This window comes from Musa acuminata, chromosome BXJ2-1 (genome assembly GCF_036884655.1).
Source record: "Musa acuminata AAA Group cultivar baxijiao chromosome BXJ2-1, Cavendish_Baxijiao_AAA, whole genome shotgun sequence".
NCBI classification, from domain to species: Eukaryota; Viridiplantae; Streptophyta; class Magnoliopsida; order Zingiberales; family Musaceae; genus Musa; species Musa acuminata.
In genome coordinates, this window is record NC_088338.1 from 10,555,989 (window position 1) to 10,572,686 (window position 16,698).

At 34.1% G+C, this 16,698-nt stretch overlaps 1 protein-coding gene across 4 annotated transcripts; it reads left to right on the plus strand.

Moving 5' to 3' along the window:
• The first annotated feature begins 3,105 nt into the window (after nt 1-3,105).
• Nucleotides 3,106-8,870, plus strand: LOC135585477 (uncharacterized). 4 transcript variants are annotated; one of them, XM_065093316.1, is made up of 6 exons: nt 3,106-3,376; nt 4,913-5,005; nt 5,120-5,215; nt 5,351-5,446; nt 5,567-5,659; nt 5,766-8,870. In XM_065093316.1, the coding sequence occupies exons 1-6, from the start codon at nt 3,179-3,181 to the stop codon at nt 8,499-8,501; spliced, it is 3,312 nt and encodes a 1,103-aa protein (XP_064949388.1). In that variant the 5' UTR covers nt 3,106-3,178; the 3' UTR covers nt 8,502-8,870. The 4 variants fall into 4 exon arrangements, with proteins under 4 accessions (XP_064949388.1, XP_064949389.1, XP_064949390.1 ...); XM_065093317.1 differs by having other exon boundaries at nt 3,107-3,376; nt 5,769-8,870; XM_065093318.1 differs by lacking the exon at nt 4,913-5,005 and having other exon boundaries at nt 3,112-3,376.
• Nucleotides 8,871-16,698: the final 7,828 nt, after the last annotated feature.

The following is a 16,698-nucleotide window of genomic DNA, read 5'->3' on the forward strand; positions in this document are numbered from 1 at the left end:
GTTTAATTGATGAATGATTTTGAAAGAGAAGTCCATGAGGTATCACAATTAGGCTTATAAATAATATTGTTTTTCTATTTTCTAGTTATGAATATTTTCATATAATCATTATGAATAGATAATTTATAATATTTCAATGCAAGGAGAAATTATAATTATATCGAGAAAATATGATTTTTTTTTATCATATTAGTATCAATTCCAAATGGAGAACCAAAATTTATCCAATAAACTTGGAAAGGATCAAAGGCAATGATGTCTTGGTACATGCACTATATTAAGATGAAAAAGCTTCCAAAAATAGGATAGTTGAGCTTGAACTTTGGCTTAAACATTATTATTAAGTGAAAGCACTTAAAAGTTAAAAGTTCAAATGGGATGTTAGAAAATATATCTAATTAATTATCTTGTACCTTACATCGAAACCACAAAAAATATGCATAAAAATTTACTATATAAGGAAGGGTTCATGAACCTTCAAATTAGTGCATGAACTGTTGAATTGGTGCATGGCCCTTAGGATATGATCATTAAAATTGTATGCTATAAATAGATACAAAGAAAATGATGATATTGTAGATATAGTAGTGCAATATAACTCTCCTCCATCTTCATCCTACTTTCCATCGCCTCTCATGAGTGATAACAAGGAGGCCATGCCGGAAGAGGAGGAGGAAGAGGCACCCAGCACACCGCGGGGTGCAGAACACAGGATCCCCGAGCCCGTGTGCCCGCCGCCGCCGCCGCAGCCGAAGAAGCCGACCATGGCGCCCCGCTCTGACCCTCCTCCCCGGACGAACTTCACCTCAGCGGAGATCGACGAATTGTTGGCAGAATTCACTTCAAAACAACAAAGCATGTCATCTAAACCACCAACCAAAAAAGATCATTAACTAAGAAGGGTGTAGCGTCGTTGTAGAGTGGAAGCATCAGTGCTTCCCTTCGTATATCAGCTTGGGAAAAGCTTTGGACTCGGTAGATGCAGTTATGTATGTTTTCTGAAAGGTATATATATATATATATAAATATATATACAATACTTATGGTTCTTTAATTTCCATGAATTTAAGCATTCATCATGTCCTCGGCACAAGTATTTTGTTGGATGGATTGTATGGTACAAAAGCTCCAATGGCATCTCTCCTAATGGTATCTGCTCACTTGTGGAGCTCAGCAGATATTGGTAAGAAACTGAACTCAGTCACTCCTCCACATTGTAGGAAAAAACAGCAGCTGGACCTCATAAAAGGAATAACACTATTCATAAGATGGCACATGTAATTCTTCAAGTTAATTTATCATTGTAAAACCAACATAAACATGTTACTCTGACTCCTTCAGAAAAGAAAATAGGGTGGGGCTGAAATGGACATTACCACAATTCATCATCATCATCATTTAATTCTCTGATTGAATATTCTGTTGTTAAGAAAGGGCAATGCATTTCATTAAAAGGGTGCCTTTATGGGACCTGCAACACTTCATACATCTTTGGCATGGACAAGGAGCAGATGAATCTATGAACAAAGATCTTTTCTGAGAAGGTCAGGGACCAAAATCATGTTCAGAAACCAAGCTAAAAGTTTCCAATACTGTGGCTCATCAACATCCAGTAATGTGGGCACTACTTCTTTCAGTGATTGTTTTGGAAACATGTAGGTGGACCACTGTCTTTGCTAAAGGAATTTGGCATTTAAGATTCCAGCACATACAACCCATCTCAGGACCACAATTTTCAGGCTCTGATTATTGTCTCAGCTTGAGCAGGAAACTAATAATGGCTTCTTCCTGTTTCTGACACAATTATGAACAACTTGTTTCTGATTGCTTGAATATTATTAAGCTTTGATGTCAAAATAAATACTTTTAACACAACAAAAGCAGAAAATTCTTTTTCTACTTCTCTTAATCAAGCCAACATAGCTTGTTGACTTTGTAGCAATATTTGATCAAGAAAATAAGAAATTATTGATAACAAGAACCATAATTGACTTGGCCTGAGAGATGATACCAGTAGGGGGTTGTTGGTCTCTGATACTACAAGTGGTTTAGGAGAGGACCTCTGTCCCAAGAATCTTGTTCTTGAAGCAGTGTGTGTGGTCAGTAATGTTAGGTCATGGAGTGGTGGTTGCAAAAAAAATGATTGGCAAATATGATACAAAGTACTTGTGTTGTCACTAAGACAAAAACATGATAGTTTGGTTAGCACTGAGACATGCTCTAAATCTAATAAGCAGAAGTTATCATAAAATATCATGAACTTTTGTTAACTGGTAGTAGGTGTGCAGAAAGAAGGAAAACAAGACTACTAGTTAAGCCTCCAAAGAACAGCATTTAATCTTTTTCCTGAAGTTTCATGATCAATGGAGTAGGTTTCTTTTTCCTTTTTTTTTTGATTCAGGGTAGCCAAGTTACAAGGATGAACAATCTCCTCCCTAAAATTAATTTACAATTATTAGTACATATTTGTTACAGATATTCCAGCTGATCTAATTGAAAGAAAGTAATCTGTTTATGACATTTGTCATTTATCTACTAAATAATGGATTTGTTATTGATTGCTTAACATATAAACAATATGCAAAAAGTTTCTCACTTTGCTTTTCTGTACAATTGGAATCAAAGAGGGGGCTGGCAGCACAGATTGTGTGTTTTTTGTCTTTTCAGTGGAAAGAAGGATTACACTTTAGATATACATATATATATATATATATATCTATATATATATATATCTTCAAGTGACCTCCTGAACTACTAGCCAGAAGTCAATGCCCAAAACACAACCTATGTCAGAGAAGGACCACACTAGATTGATCCACAAGACAGAGAAAGCCAGATCACATCCTGTCGACTGAAAGCAACACTGCTTCATTCATTCTTGGAACTCTCAATTCTTTAAAAAGAACATAGAACATGGTTTCTTCTTCCTTCATCACAAAATACTGAGGCAAAGTCATAAAAGACTGGAAACTAAAGAGAAACCTGATTTGATGTTATGCAAAAGGTAAAAACCTCTATAGCACAACTGAAAACAACCCTAATGCAAAAGGTTCTACCACTGATGAATCCACACAGGCCCAATCATTCAAAGCCACCTCATGGCCAGTGCAATGTTTTATTTAATGCTTTGCTATTTCTTTCCCTTCTTCTTCTGTAGTATTAGCATGGGAATCCACTCATGCCAGCTCATGTTGCTGTGTGCTTCCTAATTGAGCCACTGGTGTTATATATGTCCCAGACCAGCTCTGCTGTGGTCTCTTCTCATCTTCCCACGCCTTCCCTGCCTCTGCTGCTCATCACAGGGTCCATTGTCACCATACAAACTCCTGGATCCATGGCCTCTGAAGCTTCTGTGACAGATGAAACGGTTACTGAGGTCAGTGAAGAAGAAATGACTTATCTACATACTTCCCTTCTCTTTCTTGCTTTGTGTAAGTACAGCTTTCACAACTAGGTGATGTGATTAAACACAATTACACTGGCCAACGATCCTTTCTTTCTTTCTTTCTTTCTTTTTTGTATCTTAGTAGGTGATCCCCATTAAGTTCTTCAGATGAATCCTCTTGTGGTTGTTTCTCCCAGTTTCCTCAAAGAAGGGAAGAGGGAAAGAAATGGGGGGCTAAATAAGAAAAAAAAGTTGTTTAATGTTTGCAAATACATGATTTTGTGTATAATATTGCATCCTATACCTCTCTTTATATGGCCTCTGCTAATCTGTTCTAGAGTGATTGTTTCTGGAACAAGACATCCTATCTCTAAATTGCAATATTTCCTAATTTTCAGAACCCTGATTATATCATTTTTAAATCCTGAAAGTAAAACCCTATTAACTAGCATCAATTCGATCTTAGTCATCTTGTAGTCTCCATTAGCACTTGAGAATGGCCTGTCTTCTTTTTCTTGTATGTTGTTACTGTATTCCTCCATCATATTTATTTTTATATATTTTCTTGATGTGCCTTCAAGTTTTATGCACAAAATTTAGTTAGTTATTGATTGCAAAAGATAATTGGTATGTTTACCAAATTACTGAACATAATGAGTTACCATTATTTATCTTATTTCTTCTTTGTTGTATCCACAAATGTGATATGAAAGGCAGGAAAGCTTGTATCTGTCTTTTTACATAAATCTAACAAGTTTAACATAAGAAATTCTAAGTGTAGTTTACATTTTAAACCAAAAGCAGATTACAACCAGCTTCGTATTTGATATGGAACCAGTTTGTACTACTTAATATAGGTAGAACTGGCAAGCAAGATGATACAAGAATCATGTTGTATGCACTGAAATTTGGTCCCAAAGTTTGCACACTCACAGGATTTACTGCAATCCACCAAATGCTTGCTCAGTTCTTAAGAATATCTCTATTTAGTTTCTACAGAACAACCTTTAAGGATTTGCAATTTGCAGTTCAGCTTATCCAGTCATATAATGCAGGAAAGCATTCTGTTAAAGGATGTGTTAGAAAGATCCAAATTGGTCTTTTAGCTTTTTTCTTTTCAGCAGACATTATGTTAGTTTGATTTCTACAGACACGTTATGTCAAAATGTATGATTTATGTCGAAGAAAGAGTAAAGCAAACCTTTTCGGACCTGTTTTGATATGATCTCCATTGACATAATGCAACTAGGTAATTTCGCTCTTCGTCGTTTCACAGGCATGTAAAGTAAGTGAAAACCAGACGGTGCAACTTTCTCATCATATTAATTTTACAGATCAGTTCAATGCGAAACTTACATTGCCCATCACAAACATTCTCATAAGAAATAAAAATTCCATACCTTCCCTTACTGCTAATAATTTTAGACAATAGTGAATGTCAGGTGACTATGATGAAGTATATATGACTCCTAAGCAAATATCAAAGGCTTTAGTTGATAGCTGAATAGTTTAGACGTTTTACCACAGATCGATACAAATGTTTCTGATGACATAAGTAATGCTTATGAAATGAGTGCTTCAGAGCCTGAGGATCCAAAAGTAAAAGATGTAGAGGAAAAGGTGCATTTCCAAGTATCCTTGCAAATACCATAGTACATGCCAAGCAAATATCATTCTGTTTTTTGCATTTTTCTTATATTTCTTAAGTAGTTAAAACTTCAAACTCTTTTACAGAAGATTGAGACTAATGTATCTGGTGATGTAAGTAATGCTGATGACATGAGTCTTTCAGAGACCGATGATCTAAAAGGGAAAGATGAAGAGGAAAAGGTTTATCTGAATTTGCATTTGCAAATGTCATTTAAATATTTGCTACCCGAGCAAAAATTTTTGTGCTTTTGTATTTTTCACTATTTATTTGTCAGAGCTTTTTGTTGATATCTAAATGGTTCTAACCTTTTACAGAAGTTTGAGACTAATGTTCCTGATGATGCAAGTAATGCTAATGAGGCGAACCCTGCAAAGCCTGAGGATTTAGAAGTAAAAGATGGGGAGGAAAAGGTGCATTTGCAAATACGAGAAGATGCTAACTAAGAAAATACCATTGTGATTTTGCATTTTCTGTATTTATATGTGAGAGCTGTTTCTCGATATATGAATAAATCAAACCTATTATAACAGATTGAAACAAAGGTTTCTGATGATGTAAGTAATGCTGATGAGCCAAGTCTTTCAAAGCCTGAGGATCTAAAAGGAAATGATGAAGAAGAAAAGGTGCCTTTGCGTTTCAATTAGCAAATATCAATATATGCTACCTAATTAAATATCATCATGCTTTTTAATTTTCTATATTAGCTGAATAGTTCACACCTTTTTACAGCAGATTGAGACTAGTGTTTCTGATGATATAAGTAATGCTGATGAGGCAATTTCAAACCCCGATGATCTAAAAGGAAAAGATGAAGAGGAAAAGGCTGTGCAGGATTCAGCAAGTGTTGAAGCACCTACAGCTGAAACAGAAGAGAATCTGGAACAAAAAGAAGAGGGCACTGTGATTGAGGAGGTGAAGGAAGCAGCAATAGATGAGTCAGTTTCAGAACCATCAGTTGAAGCTGAAGAAAAGGAAGTAATGGGCAAAACTGATGTACCTAATACCCCTGAATCACCAAAGGAACCTGTGGAGCAACCAGCAGAGGTTTCAGATGCATCTGTTACAGAAGATTCAATTGAAACACCAGAAGAACCATCAGTCTCAGAAATTGTGACTGAAGAAGCAAAAAGTATTGAAGAATCTTCCGAAGTTTTTAGTGTACCTGATTCTCTATTAGTAACACATGACAAACCCGTCAAACTACCTCCTGTTGGTTTAGTCCAGGAACCTGCTCCTGATTCCAATGTGACCCTCAATGCAAATGAAACAGCAGAAAAGTCCCAAGAGGGAGAGCCTACGTCACAAGAACTACCTCAAAACGAAATCTCATCATCCAGTACTGAAGATCCAATTAATCAAGTTCATGAAACTGTTGAAACGGTAAGTTCAGAATCAATTGCCATAGTTCCTTCTGTATATGAGCATAAAGAGATTGAAGCAGAAAATATTGTTCCTGAATTGTCAACTGAAAAGATAGATGATGATCACAATGCTGATGAGGGCAACAAGGAATCTGCAGAAGAGAAAGAAGTGTCAGCCACATGTGTTGTAAAGGTTTCTGATACCACTCCTGCCACTGAAGTTCCTGAATGTGCTGTGGAGCCAGAGGTGACTGTTAAAAATGAGGAGCAAGACAGTACTGTAAATGTTGAAAATGAAGTAGCTGGAAATTCTGAAGAGGTAAAAGCTTCTGACGGTGTTGGATTGATTGGTGAGGTGAAGAATGAGAATTTGGAAAGTAAAAATTTGAATTTGTACAAGAACACTCGAAATATCGATTTAGTTGAAGCAGAAGACAGCAACAAGGCATCTTCCATTGATCCATTAGTAACGGATGACAAACCTGTTGTACCACCTACTGTTGGTTTAGTCCAGGAACCTGCTTCCGATTCCAATGTGACCCTCAATGCAAAGGAAACAGCAGAAAAGTCCCAAGAGGGAGAGCCTACGTCACAAGAACTTCCTCGAAACGAAACCTCACTATCCGGTACTGAAGATCCAATCAATCAGGTTAATGAAACTGTTGAAATGGTAAGTTCGGAAGGAATTGATATAGTTCCTTCTATAGATGAGAATAAAGAGATTGAAGGAGAAAATATTGTTCCCAAATTGTCGACTGAAAAGGCAGATGATGATCACAATGCTGATGAGCACAACAAGGAATCTGCAGAAGAGAAAGAAGTGTCAGTCACATGTGTTGTAGAGGCGTCTGATACCACTCCTGCCACTGAAGTTCCTGAATGTGCTGTGGAGCCAGAAGTGACTGTTAAAAATGTTGAGCAAGATAATACTGTAAATGTTGAAAATGAAGTAGCTGGAAATTCTGAAGAGGTAAAAGCTTCTGACAGTGTTGGTTTGATTGGTGAGGTGAGGAATGAGAGTTTGGAAGGTGTAAATTTGAATTTGTACAAGAACACTCGAAACATCAATTCAGTTGAAGCTGAAGACAGCAACAAGGCATCTTCCATTGATCCATTAGTAACAGATGACAAACCTGTCGAACCACCTACTGTCGGTTTAGTCCAGGAACCTGCTCCTGATGCCAATGTGACCCTCAGTGCAGATGAAACAGCAGAAAAGACACAAGAGGGAGATCCTACATCCCAAGAACTTCCTCGAAATGAAACCTCACCACCCATTACTGAAGATCCAATCAGTAAGGTTCATGAAACTGTTGAAGTTGAAAGTTCAGAAGGAATTGCTATAGTTCCTTGTATAGGTGAGCCTAAAGAGATTGAAGAAGAAAATATTGTTCCTGAATTGCCAACTGAAAAAACAGATGATGATCACAATGCTGATGAGGGCAACAAAGAATCTGCCGAAGAGAAAGGAGTGTCAGACACAAGTGTTGTAAAGGTTTCTGATACCACTGCTGCCACTGAAGTTCCTGAATGTGCTGTGCAGCGAGAAGTGGATGTTAAAAATGAGGAAAAAGAAACTACTTTAAATGTTGAAAATGAAGTAGCTGGAAATACTGAAGAAGAAAATACTTCTGAAGGTGTTGGATTTATTGGTGAGGTGAAGAATGAGAGTTTGGAAGGTGGAAATTCGTATTCGAACAACAACACTCGAGAAATCGATTTATTTGGAGTTGAAGACAGCAACAACGCATCTTCCATTGATCCAGAACATGATCCTAAAGAGTTAGACACAGAACTAAAGCAAGCAGCCAGACAGACTCTTCTGCATAAAATGTTAGAGGAAAGTGCAGAAGATAAAAAGAAAGAGACCAAGAAAGTTGATAATCAAAGCTTAGCTCAAAACACCAAAGACAATAGTGACTCAAAAACAGATGGGGAGGTTCCTAAAACAGATGTTTCTGGTAAGAAATCTCAAAGCCCACAAAATAGCATTTTATCAAAGGTGAAGAAGTCGATTGCCAAGGTAAAAAAAGCAATCACAGGGAAGTCACCAAGTTTGAAGACCATGATAACTGAAGGAATTAATGACACCAAAGACAAGTAGATGAAGAGTGTATGGAGATGGTGGCATGTTTTTGAGTGCAACACTTTCATGTCTTCTGTTCTTGGCTGCCTTCTTTAAGTTATATGATGTTTACATGTTCTGCAACCTGCCCATGCAAATGTGCCTGGTACATGTTGCCTTCCAGGAAGCTTGAATACATGTGTATGCAAGCTAAAATGTTGGACAATAGTCACTGCATCTTCAGTTATCCATATCTAGGGGAAGAATTCTTGACAGATTCTGATTCACAGCCATGAGGAAAGGGTCATTTCCTCATATGCATAATTTTCAGGATGTATCATAATGTTATGTTTGTTACTGTTTGATTCGTAAGTTCTACCACACAATTAATTATTCTTTCATGGAAGTATGTGTGATGCACTCTTGAATCTTAGTTGTTCATGCCAAGGAAAGTAACCTCTCTGACTGGTTATGAACTTTTGTTTTAGCAGAAAAAAATTTGGGAATTTGAATGGGATATTTGTCTGATAATTATCCTTGTTCTGGAACAAAATCATTTAATTCTAAATCTGAAAGTAACTTTTTTATGCTTCTGAATTAATGTAGGATCATTTTTTGCTTGTATTGAAGCTGCGACTTTGTTTGTCCATCGAAACTTTTCTAATAAGTTGATTTCGGATAGATAACTGATTCAGATGGGAGAACTAAAAGCTGCCTCCTTTTGCATAGTTTCAGGTGGATAACAAGAAATGTTACGATAGTGGTGATACATACACATTTTGGACTGGTTCACATGGTCCATAAAATATGAGCTGAAACAATTAAAACTACACGGTCACATTTTGATTTTTTTTTTTTTCATATCACATCTTGTCACACTTTCCAGATAAACATCATTTTATTCATAATTTATAAATATTTATTATAATTTATTTATTCATCAAATCATAAGCTAAAAAATAAACATAGTGATGTTAACTCGAAGAATCATTCAAATGACTTTACCTAGTGGTAGAGGAAGGCCCGCTCTTCACTAAAATCCGATTTAGTGCTAGTGGGAGGCTGCTCTGAAAATAAAATATAAATAAAATTTAGCAACCAAGTAGAAACCCTAAAAGTTAATTTAAAATAAATACATAATAAAAAATCAATAATCTTATTGGCGTATATTAAATATCCGAAGGAGCACTCACTCAATAATAGATGAAAAAGTTATATTCTACGATATGAGTTTGTATTTACCCAACAGTGAATAGAGGTAAACTTATATCGCACTTTTAACAGCGGATAAAATAACCGTCCAACTACTACGTCTGATGGCCCGCTAATTCCTAAAGTAAATCATCCTACTTGTCCTCGGTAGGAAAATAATATAATCTCACACTAGTCATGTCTATATTGGGATGAAATAATACATTTAAAATATATCTTTCAAATATCATCAATATTAAATAATATCAATTAGACCTCAATTGACTTGAACCATAGTTCAATAAATCCAATTGAACTCGATTTACTAAAACCTCACTGAACCAATCTCCAATCTTCATTTAAATAGTTTGGAACTACGTTAGTATAATTTGGACTAGATTTGGTTTAATTTAGGTTAAGCTGACTTAAATAAGTCAAACCAATTTGGAATCATCCTGAATTGATCTAGACTAATCAAGTCTGGTTTAATTCAATCAATGTTTGAGCTCAAATCTAATAATTATATAATATTGAATTAGGTTGGGCCGGCTTATATACTAGTTATGTGCACTACACATAACTGTGCATGCATCACATTAAATTGGGCCAACCTTGACTTATGGACTGGTCATATGCATCGTATATAACTGCCCATGTTGGGCTGGGCTGGGTTAGTGGATGGGCTAAGGCTTAACCCGTGGGTTGGGCCTGGCCTTTGGGCTAGGCCTAGCTAGTGGGCTATGACCTGATCTATGGGTTGGGCTTGGCTTATAGATTGTTTGAAAGATAAATAACCTAAGATTAAAAGAATAAGATTATGACAATATTGAATATCAATATCAAATTATCATGACATATATTCACTATAAAACATAACAATAAATTAAAGAATAAGATTGAAAGATAAATTTAAATACAAAGAAATGACATATGACATGAATAATTTTAATATGATCTAATCAAATAATAAAATTATAAATCTTAAAAAGGATGAATAATTTTTCATAATATATTATAATTCAATAATAAAAACTTTAACATTTAAAGGATTAAGAAATATTTTTTGAACTACTCATAGTATATTTTAATTCAGATAATATTAAAAGATAAACTATAATACGAGAAAATAATATTTTTAATCCAAATATAAAAAATCAGATATCATGTATTCAACACATAAAATATATATAATTTTAATATATTTAAATCTAAAATAAAAACCTTTAAAGAGGATCGAAGAATCCCTTAAAAACTTTAGATGATATATTTTAATCCAATAATAAATATTTTGATATTAAAAGGATTGATAAATATTTTTAAAATTAATATTTAAGAAATCAAAATAAAAACTTTTATTTTAAAAAAAAGGTAAGGAAACCTACCTCTCGTTAATATAATATAACTCATCGTTCCTCCCGTTATTGTACTTGGATAGGTGAGGAACGATAGAGAGAAATCTCTCAAAAGGAGGTGAGCCTCCATTAAAGGAAGTTTTCCTTAATTTTTATGTTTATTTAATATAAATTATTTTTATTTAATATACTAACAAATATGATATTATTTTTTAATTCGTAATGGTAAACACGGAAATAAGATTAATGTTTCTTAAATTACAATGGGAAGTAAATAAATAAAAGTTGATTCCTAAATTCAATATTTGATTTGATTATATTTCTCCACTCTTAAAAGAAATTTGATCCCTAAATTTAGCTTACCTTAATAGAATATATGTGGATATTGCTCTTGCATATTTTCTTCTCTTTTCCACGTTACCTCTTGGTTGAATGATATTGTCAACAAATCTTTAGTAAACGTATAATTTTATTTCTTAGAATATATTTTTTTCTTTCTAAGATATGGGTTGGTTATTCTACAAAAGTGGTATAATCTCTTACTTATAGAGGTTGGTAAGATATGACATGTGATCGATCCCTAATATATCTCCGAAGCATAGACATATGTAATACATCATGGATGCTAGCTAAAACCAAGGGCAATGCCAATATATATGTCACATGCATAATTGTTTTGGTGACTTTGAACTATTAATAATCTTGATGTATAATTTAAATATTATTAATATTTTTTTTGAATTAATTGAGGTCCTAAAAGTTTTCGTTCTACACTTTTTTCCATAAAGAGTTTTAAATAGGGACATCTGTATACTAGAGTGATAACTATTATTGTAAGAAAACTCAATTAGGTGTAAGTGCATATCCCAACTTCCACCAAACTCTAAAACATATACTTTTAAGAGGTCTTCAAGAGTTTGTATTGTTCTTTCAGATTGGCTATCGGTTTGGGGGTGGAAAGCTTTATTAAACTTTAACTGTGTGTCTAAAGATTTTTGTAGACTTTCTCAAAACTTAGAGGTTAACCTTGGATCTCTATATGAGATATGATAACTGACATCTTATCATATCAAATAATCTTCTTAATATATAATCTTGCTAGTTTATCCAATGGATATTCTTGTTAATAAGGAGGAAGTGAGCAGATTTAGCAAGTCTATCTACTACTATCTAAATTCCATCATATCCTTTTGCAATCTTGGGTAATCTTGTTATATAATCCATAATGACTCGCTCCCACTTCCATTCAAGAATCAAAATCCTTTATAATTTTTTCGTAGGTACTCGATGTTCTGCCTTCACCTGTTGACATATTAGATATTTAGAAACAAACTCTGCTATATCTCTCTTTGTACCACACAGTTTTGGCATAAATCCTGATACATCTTGGTAGTTCCAAGATTGATATTAAATTTTGATATGTGTGCCTTATCCAATAATTGCATGTTTATTAGATGACTTCCGGGAATACAAAGTCGATTATAGAATGCAATAGAACTATCTTCGACTTGGAGGAATTTGAGTCTAGATCCTTGAGCTATCTCATTAACTATCATATGAAGATATGTATCTTTCTTTGAACCTTCTTTAATCTTTTCTACTAAATATGATCATGCTATCAGACATTCAAAAAAATCTTTATTTATCTCCGATAAAAGTTTAAGTTTTAAGTATATTAACTCTGTCATTATAGAATTCCTTTGAATATTCATATAAACTATAAGACTAGAAGTATTTCTCCTTAAGGCATCAGTAACTACATTAGCTTTCTCAGGATGGTAGTTGATATTCAAATTATAATCCTTTAGAAAGTCCAATCATCTTCTTTTTCTCATATTTAAATCTTTTTATGTGAAAATGTATTTGAGACTCTTATGATATGAAGATTTCAAAAGTTTATCTATATAGACAATGCCTCCAAATTTTTAATACAAAAATGATAGCTGTTAGCTTTAAGTCATAGAAGGATAGTTCTTCTCACGAAGCTTTAATTGCCTAGACGTATAAGTAACTATCCTCTCATTTTGCATTAGAACACAACCAAGCCCTTGTAGTGAGGCATCACTACATACTACAATACCTTCTCCTACCAAGATAGGAGCATTAGTTAATTTCTTCTTTAATTCTTAAAAACTTCGTTAACATTTATCAACCCACATAAATTTTATATTCTTATATGTCAACTTGGTCAAGGGTGCTACTATTTTTGAATAGTCTTATATGAATCCTTTATAGTATCCAATTAAACCCAAAAAGCTTCTAATCTCTGAAATATTAGAAAGCTGCTTCTATTTTATCATAACTTTAATCTTATGAGGGTTAACAAATATACAAGCACTTGAAATATATGACCGAGAAACATAACTTTATTGAGCCCAAAATTCTACTTGCTTAATTTGACATATAGTTTCTCTTGTCTTCGAACTTCCATAACTGTCTTAGGTATTCATGTTCTGTCATACTTTTAGAGTAAATCAAGATATTATCAATAAATATAATTATCAATTTATTAAGATAATGATGGAACACCCTATTCATGAGATCTATGAAGGTAGTCGATACATTTGTGAGTCTGAAGGGCATTACTAAGAATTTATAATAGTCATATCTTGTTCTAAACGTAGTTTTCTATATGTCTTCTTTCCTTATCTTCAATTGATGATACCCGGATTTTAAATCAATCTTCGAGTATACTTAAGTACCTTGAAGTTGATCAAATAGATCCTATTCGGGGAAGGTGATATTTATTTTTTATGGTCACTTGGTTGAGTTGTCTATAATCGATGCATAGCCGTATGGATCCATTTTTCTTCTTCACAAATAAGACAAGGGCACCCCAAGATGATACATTGAGTCGAATAAAACCCTTGTCTAAAAGCTCATGGATCTGTTTCTTTAACTCCTCCAACTCAATTGGTGTCATTTTATATGAGGGTCTAGAAATAAGTGTTGTGCTAGGTAGAAGATCAATTATAAATTCAATCTATCTGTTCGGTGGTAGTACAAGTAGATCTTCAGAAAAAATATTTAGAAAATCTCATACAATGGGCATGTCCTTTAATATTAGCTTCTTAGATTCTTCTTCATAAATGAAGGCCAAGTACCTCTAATATCATTTCAGTAATAGTTAGGTAGAACTCAAGGCTAAAATAATAAGAGAGAGCTTTTCTTGAATCTCAATAAACTTGAAAGGTAGTTGATCTAGGGGTAAGAAAGTAACAGTCTTTTGGAAATAATCGACACTTGCATGGTATACTAAAAGTCAGTCTAGACCCAAGATAGCATCGAAATCTTCAAATTCTAGTAGAATAAGATCTACTAACAAATCGTGACTTTTAATAGTAATAATACAATTTCTATATATCTGATCAACTATCAAAGAGTTTCCAACTAGTATTACTACCATTAACGTATTACTCATTGTCTCACAATTCTTATGCAGTTTCAGAGTAAAATAAGGTGATATAAAAGAATGCATAAAACTAGAATCTATAAGCACAAATACATGCATATCATAGAGTGTTATGATACATTTAATAATAGATCCCGAGACTTTAGCATCTAGATCGATTAGTGCATAGACTCTCACCTGACCTCCCTCTTTGGATCCTAGTTGTTACTGTCCAATTGTTTGGGGTGGAGCTCGGTGTTGATGTTGCTTCCGAGGGCAATCCTTCGATATGTGCTCTAGTTGTTGACAATAAAAACATACGCGTTGTCCCATAGGGCATGAGGTGGAAATATGATTTGTCTTCCCATAGAAATAATATCTTATGACACTTGATTATTAGGAGCTTTTGCTTATTAATGCCCAAAGTATTTTCTCTTACCTTTTTTTGAAGATCCAGAATGTGATCCCCCATACGCATATGTATATGGTGCAATACTAAAAGGTTATTTTTGATCCTTTGCTTGTTATTATTCATTATCCAATTTCTCCACCACTAGAGCTCGATTTAATACTTCAGCATATGTTGGTAAAATCAATATTGTAATAGACTTTCTAATTGATGATCGAAGTCCCTTCTTAAAGTGATGAGCTCTTTAATTTTCATTGAAAGAAAAATATGAAGAGAACCGTACCAACTCAATGAAATAATGATCATATTCCATTACGATTTTACTTTCCTAGTGGATGTTAAGAAATTCTTATTGCTTCTCAAAGCGAACTAAAATAGGAAAGAACTACTTATAAAATACATCCTTAAACTACTCCTAAGTCACCACATTACCTCTTGCCTCTAACATCCTCTTTTTTAAGGTCCATCGAGTGTTTGTCTTCCCTTTCATAATGAAAGAAGCGAAAGACATCTTTTGATTTTCCCTACATTCGATAGCTTTGAATGTCTTTTCCACTTGATGAATCTAATATTCAGTAAAGATTGGATTTGGTTTGTCCTCAAAAATTGGTGGTCCCAATCTCTTAAAGTGATCTAAGGTATTATTTTCACCCCGCGGAACTCCATCTCATTTCTCCTGACGCTCAAAGTATCATCTAATAATATTAAGGACTCTATGTATGTCATTTGGAGCATTGACGGGTACTGGAGCATGAGGTGCACTCTACCATGTTGGAGAAGCTGACACATAATCAATGATAGGTGTACGTGAGGACTGGGTTTACTCTATGATACGTGGAACTTTCAAGTTATTATTTGCTCAAACACATCTCCAAGTGCATAGACCAGTAGCATTACGACCATGAGAACCACAAGCGATAGGATCGTTATTATTTGGAATTGGCTCTATTACTCCTACAATCATCAATCAAAGTCAATCAAGGGATTAAACACCTATAAACTCTACACCATGCTTTGATACCATAAAAAGATGTTATATCTTGGATTTTTTTTTTCGGGATCACATCTTTCCACATATTCAGAGCCGAATAGATAAATATCACTTTATTTATAATTTATAAATATTTATTATAATTTATTTATTCATCAAATCATAAGTTGAAAAGTAAACATAGTGATATTAACTCGATGAATCATCCAAGTAGCTTTACCTAACGGTAGAGGAAGGTCTGCTCTCCATTGGAATCCGATTTAGTGTTAGTGAGAGGTTGCTCTAAAAAAAAGAAAAAATAGTAACGTTGAGTAGAAACCTTAAAAGTAAACTCAAAAGAAATACATGATAAAAAATCAATCATCCCATTAGCGTATATCAAATACCCGAAGGAGTACTCCCCCAAATAGTGAATTGAGTGACTTATCCTATGAGATGAGTTTGTGTTCTCCTAACAACTGATGGAGGTAAACTTATATCATACTCTCAATAGTAGATGGAGTGGTATCTCTCGCCAGCCAAAGTGAGGACATGTCCCTCCCAACAGTAGATGGAGGAACCATCCAACCGCCACATCTGACGACCCGCTAATCCCTAAAAAAAATTACCCTACCCGCCCTTGGTATGAAAATAACAGAATCTTATACTGGTCATGTCTATATCGAGATAAAATAACACATTTAAAATATCTCTTTCAAATATTATCAATATTAAATAATATCAATTAGCCCTCAATTGACTTAACCCTAGCTCAATCAATCTAATTGAACTCAATTTACTAGAATTTAATTGAACTGATATCTAATCTTCATTTAATTAGTCTAAAACCACCCTAGACTAGTATAATTATAATTAGATTATGTTTAATTTAGGTTAAACTAACTTGAATAAGTCAAATCAAT

Bases quoted from the DNA above. Each gene is read 5' to 3' on its own strand.
- LOC135585477 (XM_065093316.1), top strand. From the start codon at position 3,179: ATGCCAGCTCATGTTGCTGTGTGCTTCCTAATTGAGCCACTGGTGTTA. The intron at 5,216-5,350 runs GTTTATCTGAAT...AACCTTTTACAG, and splicing joins GGAAAGATGAAGAGGAAAAG to AAGTTTGAGACTAATGTTCC. The intron at 5,447-5,566 runs GTGCATTTGCAA...CTATTATAACAG, and splicing joins TAAAAGATGGGGAGGAAAAG to ATTGAAACAAAGGTTTCTGA.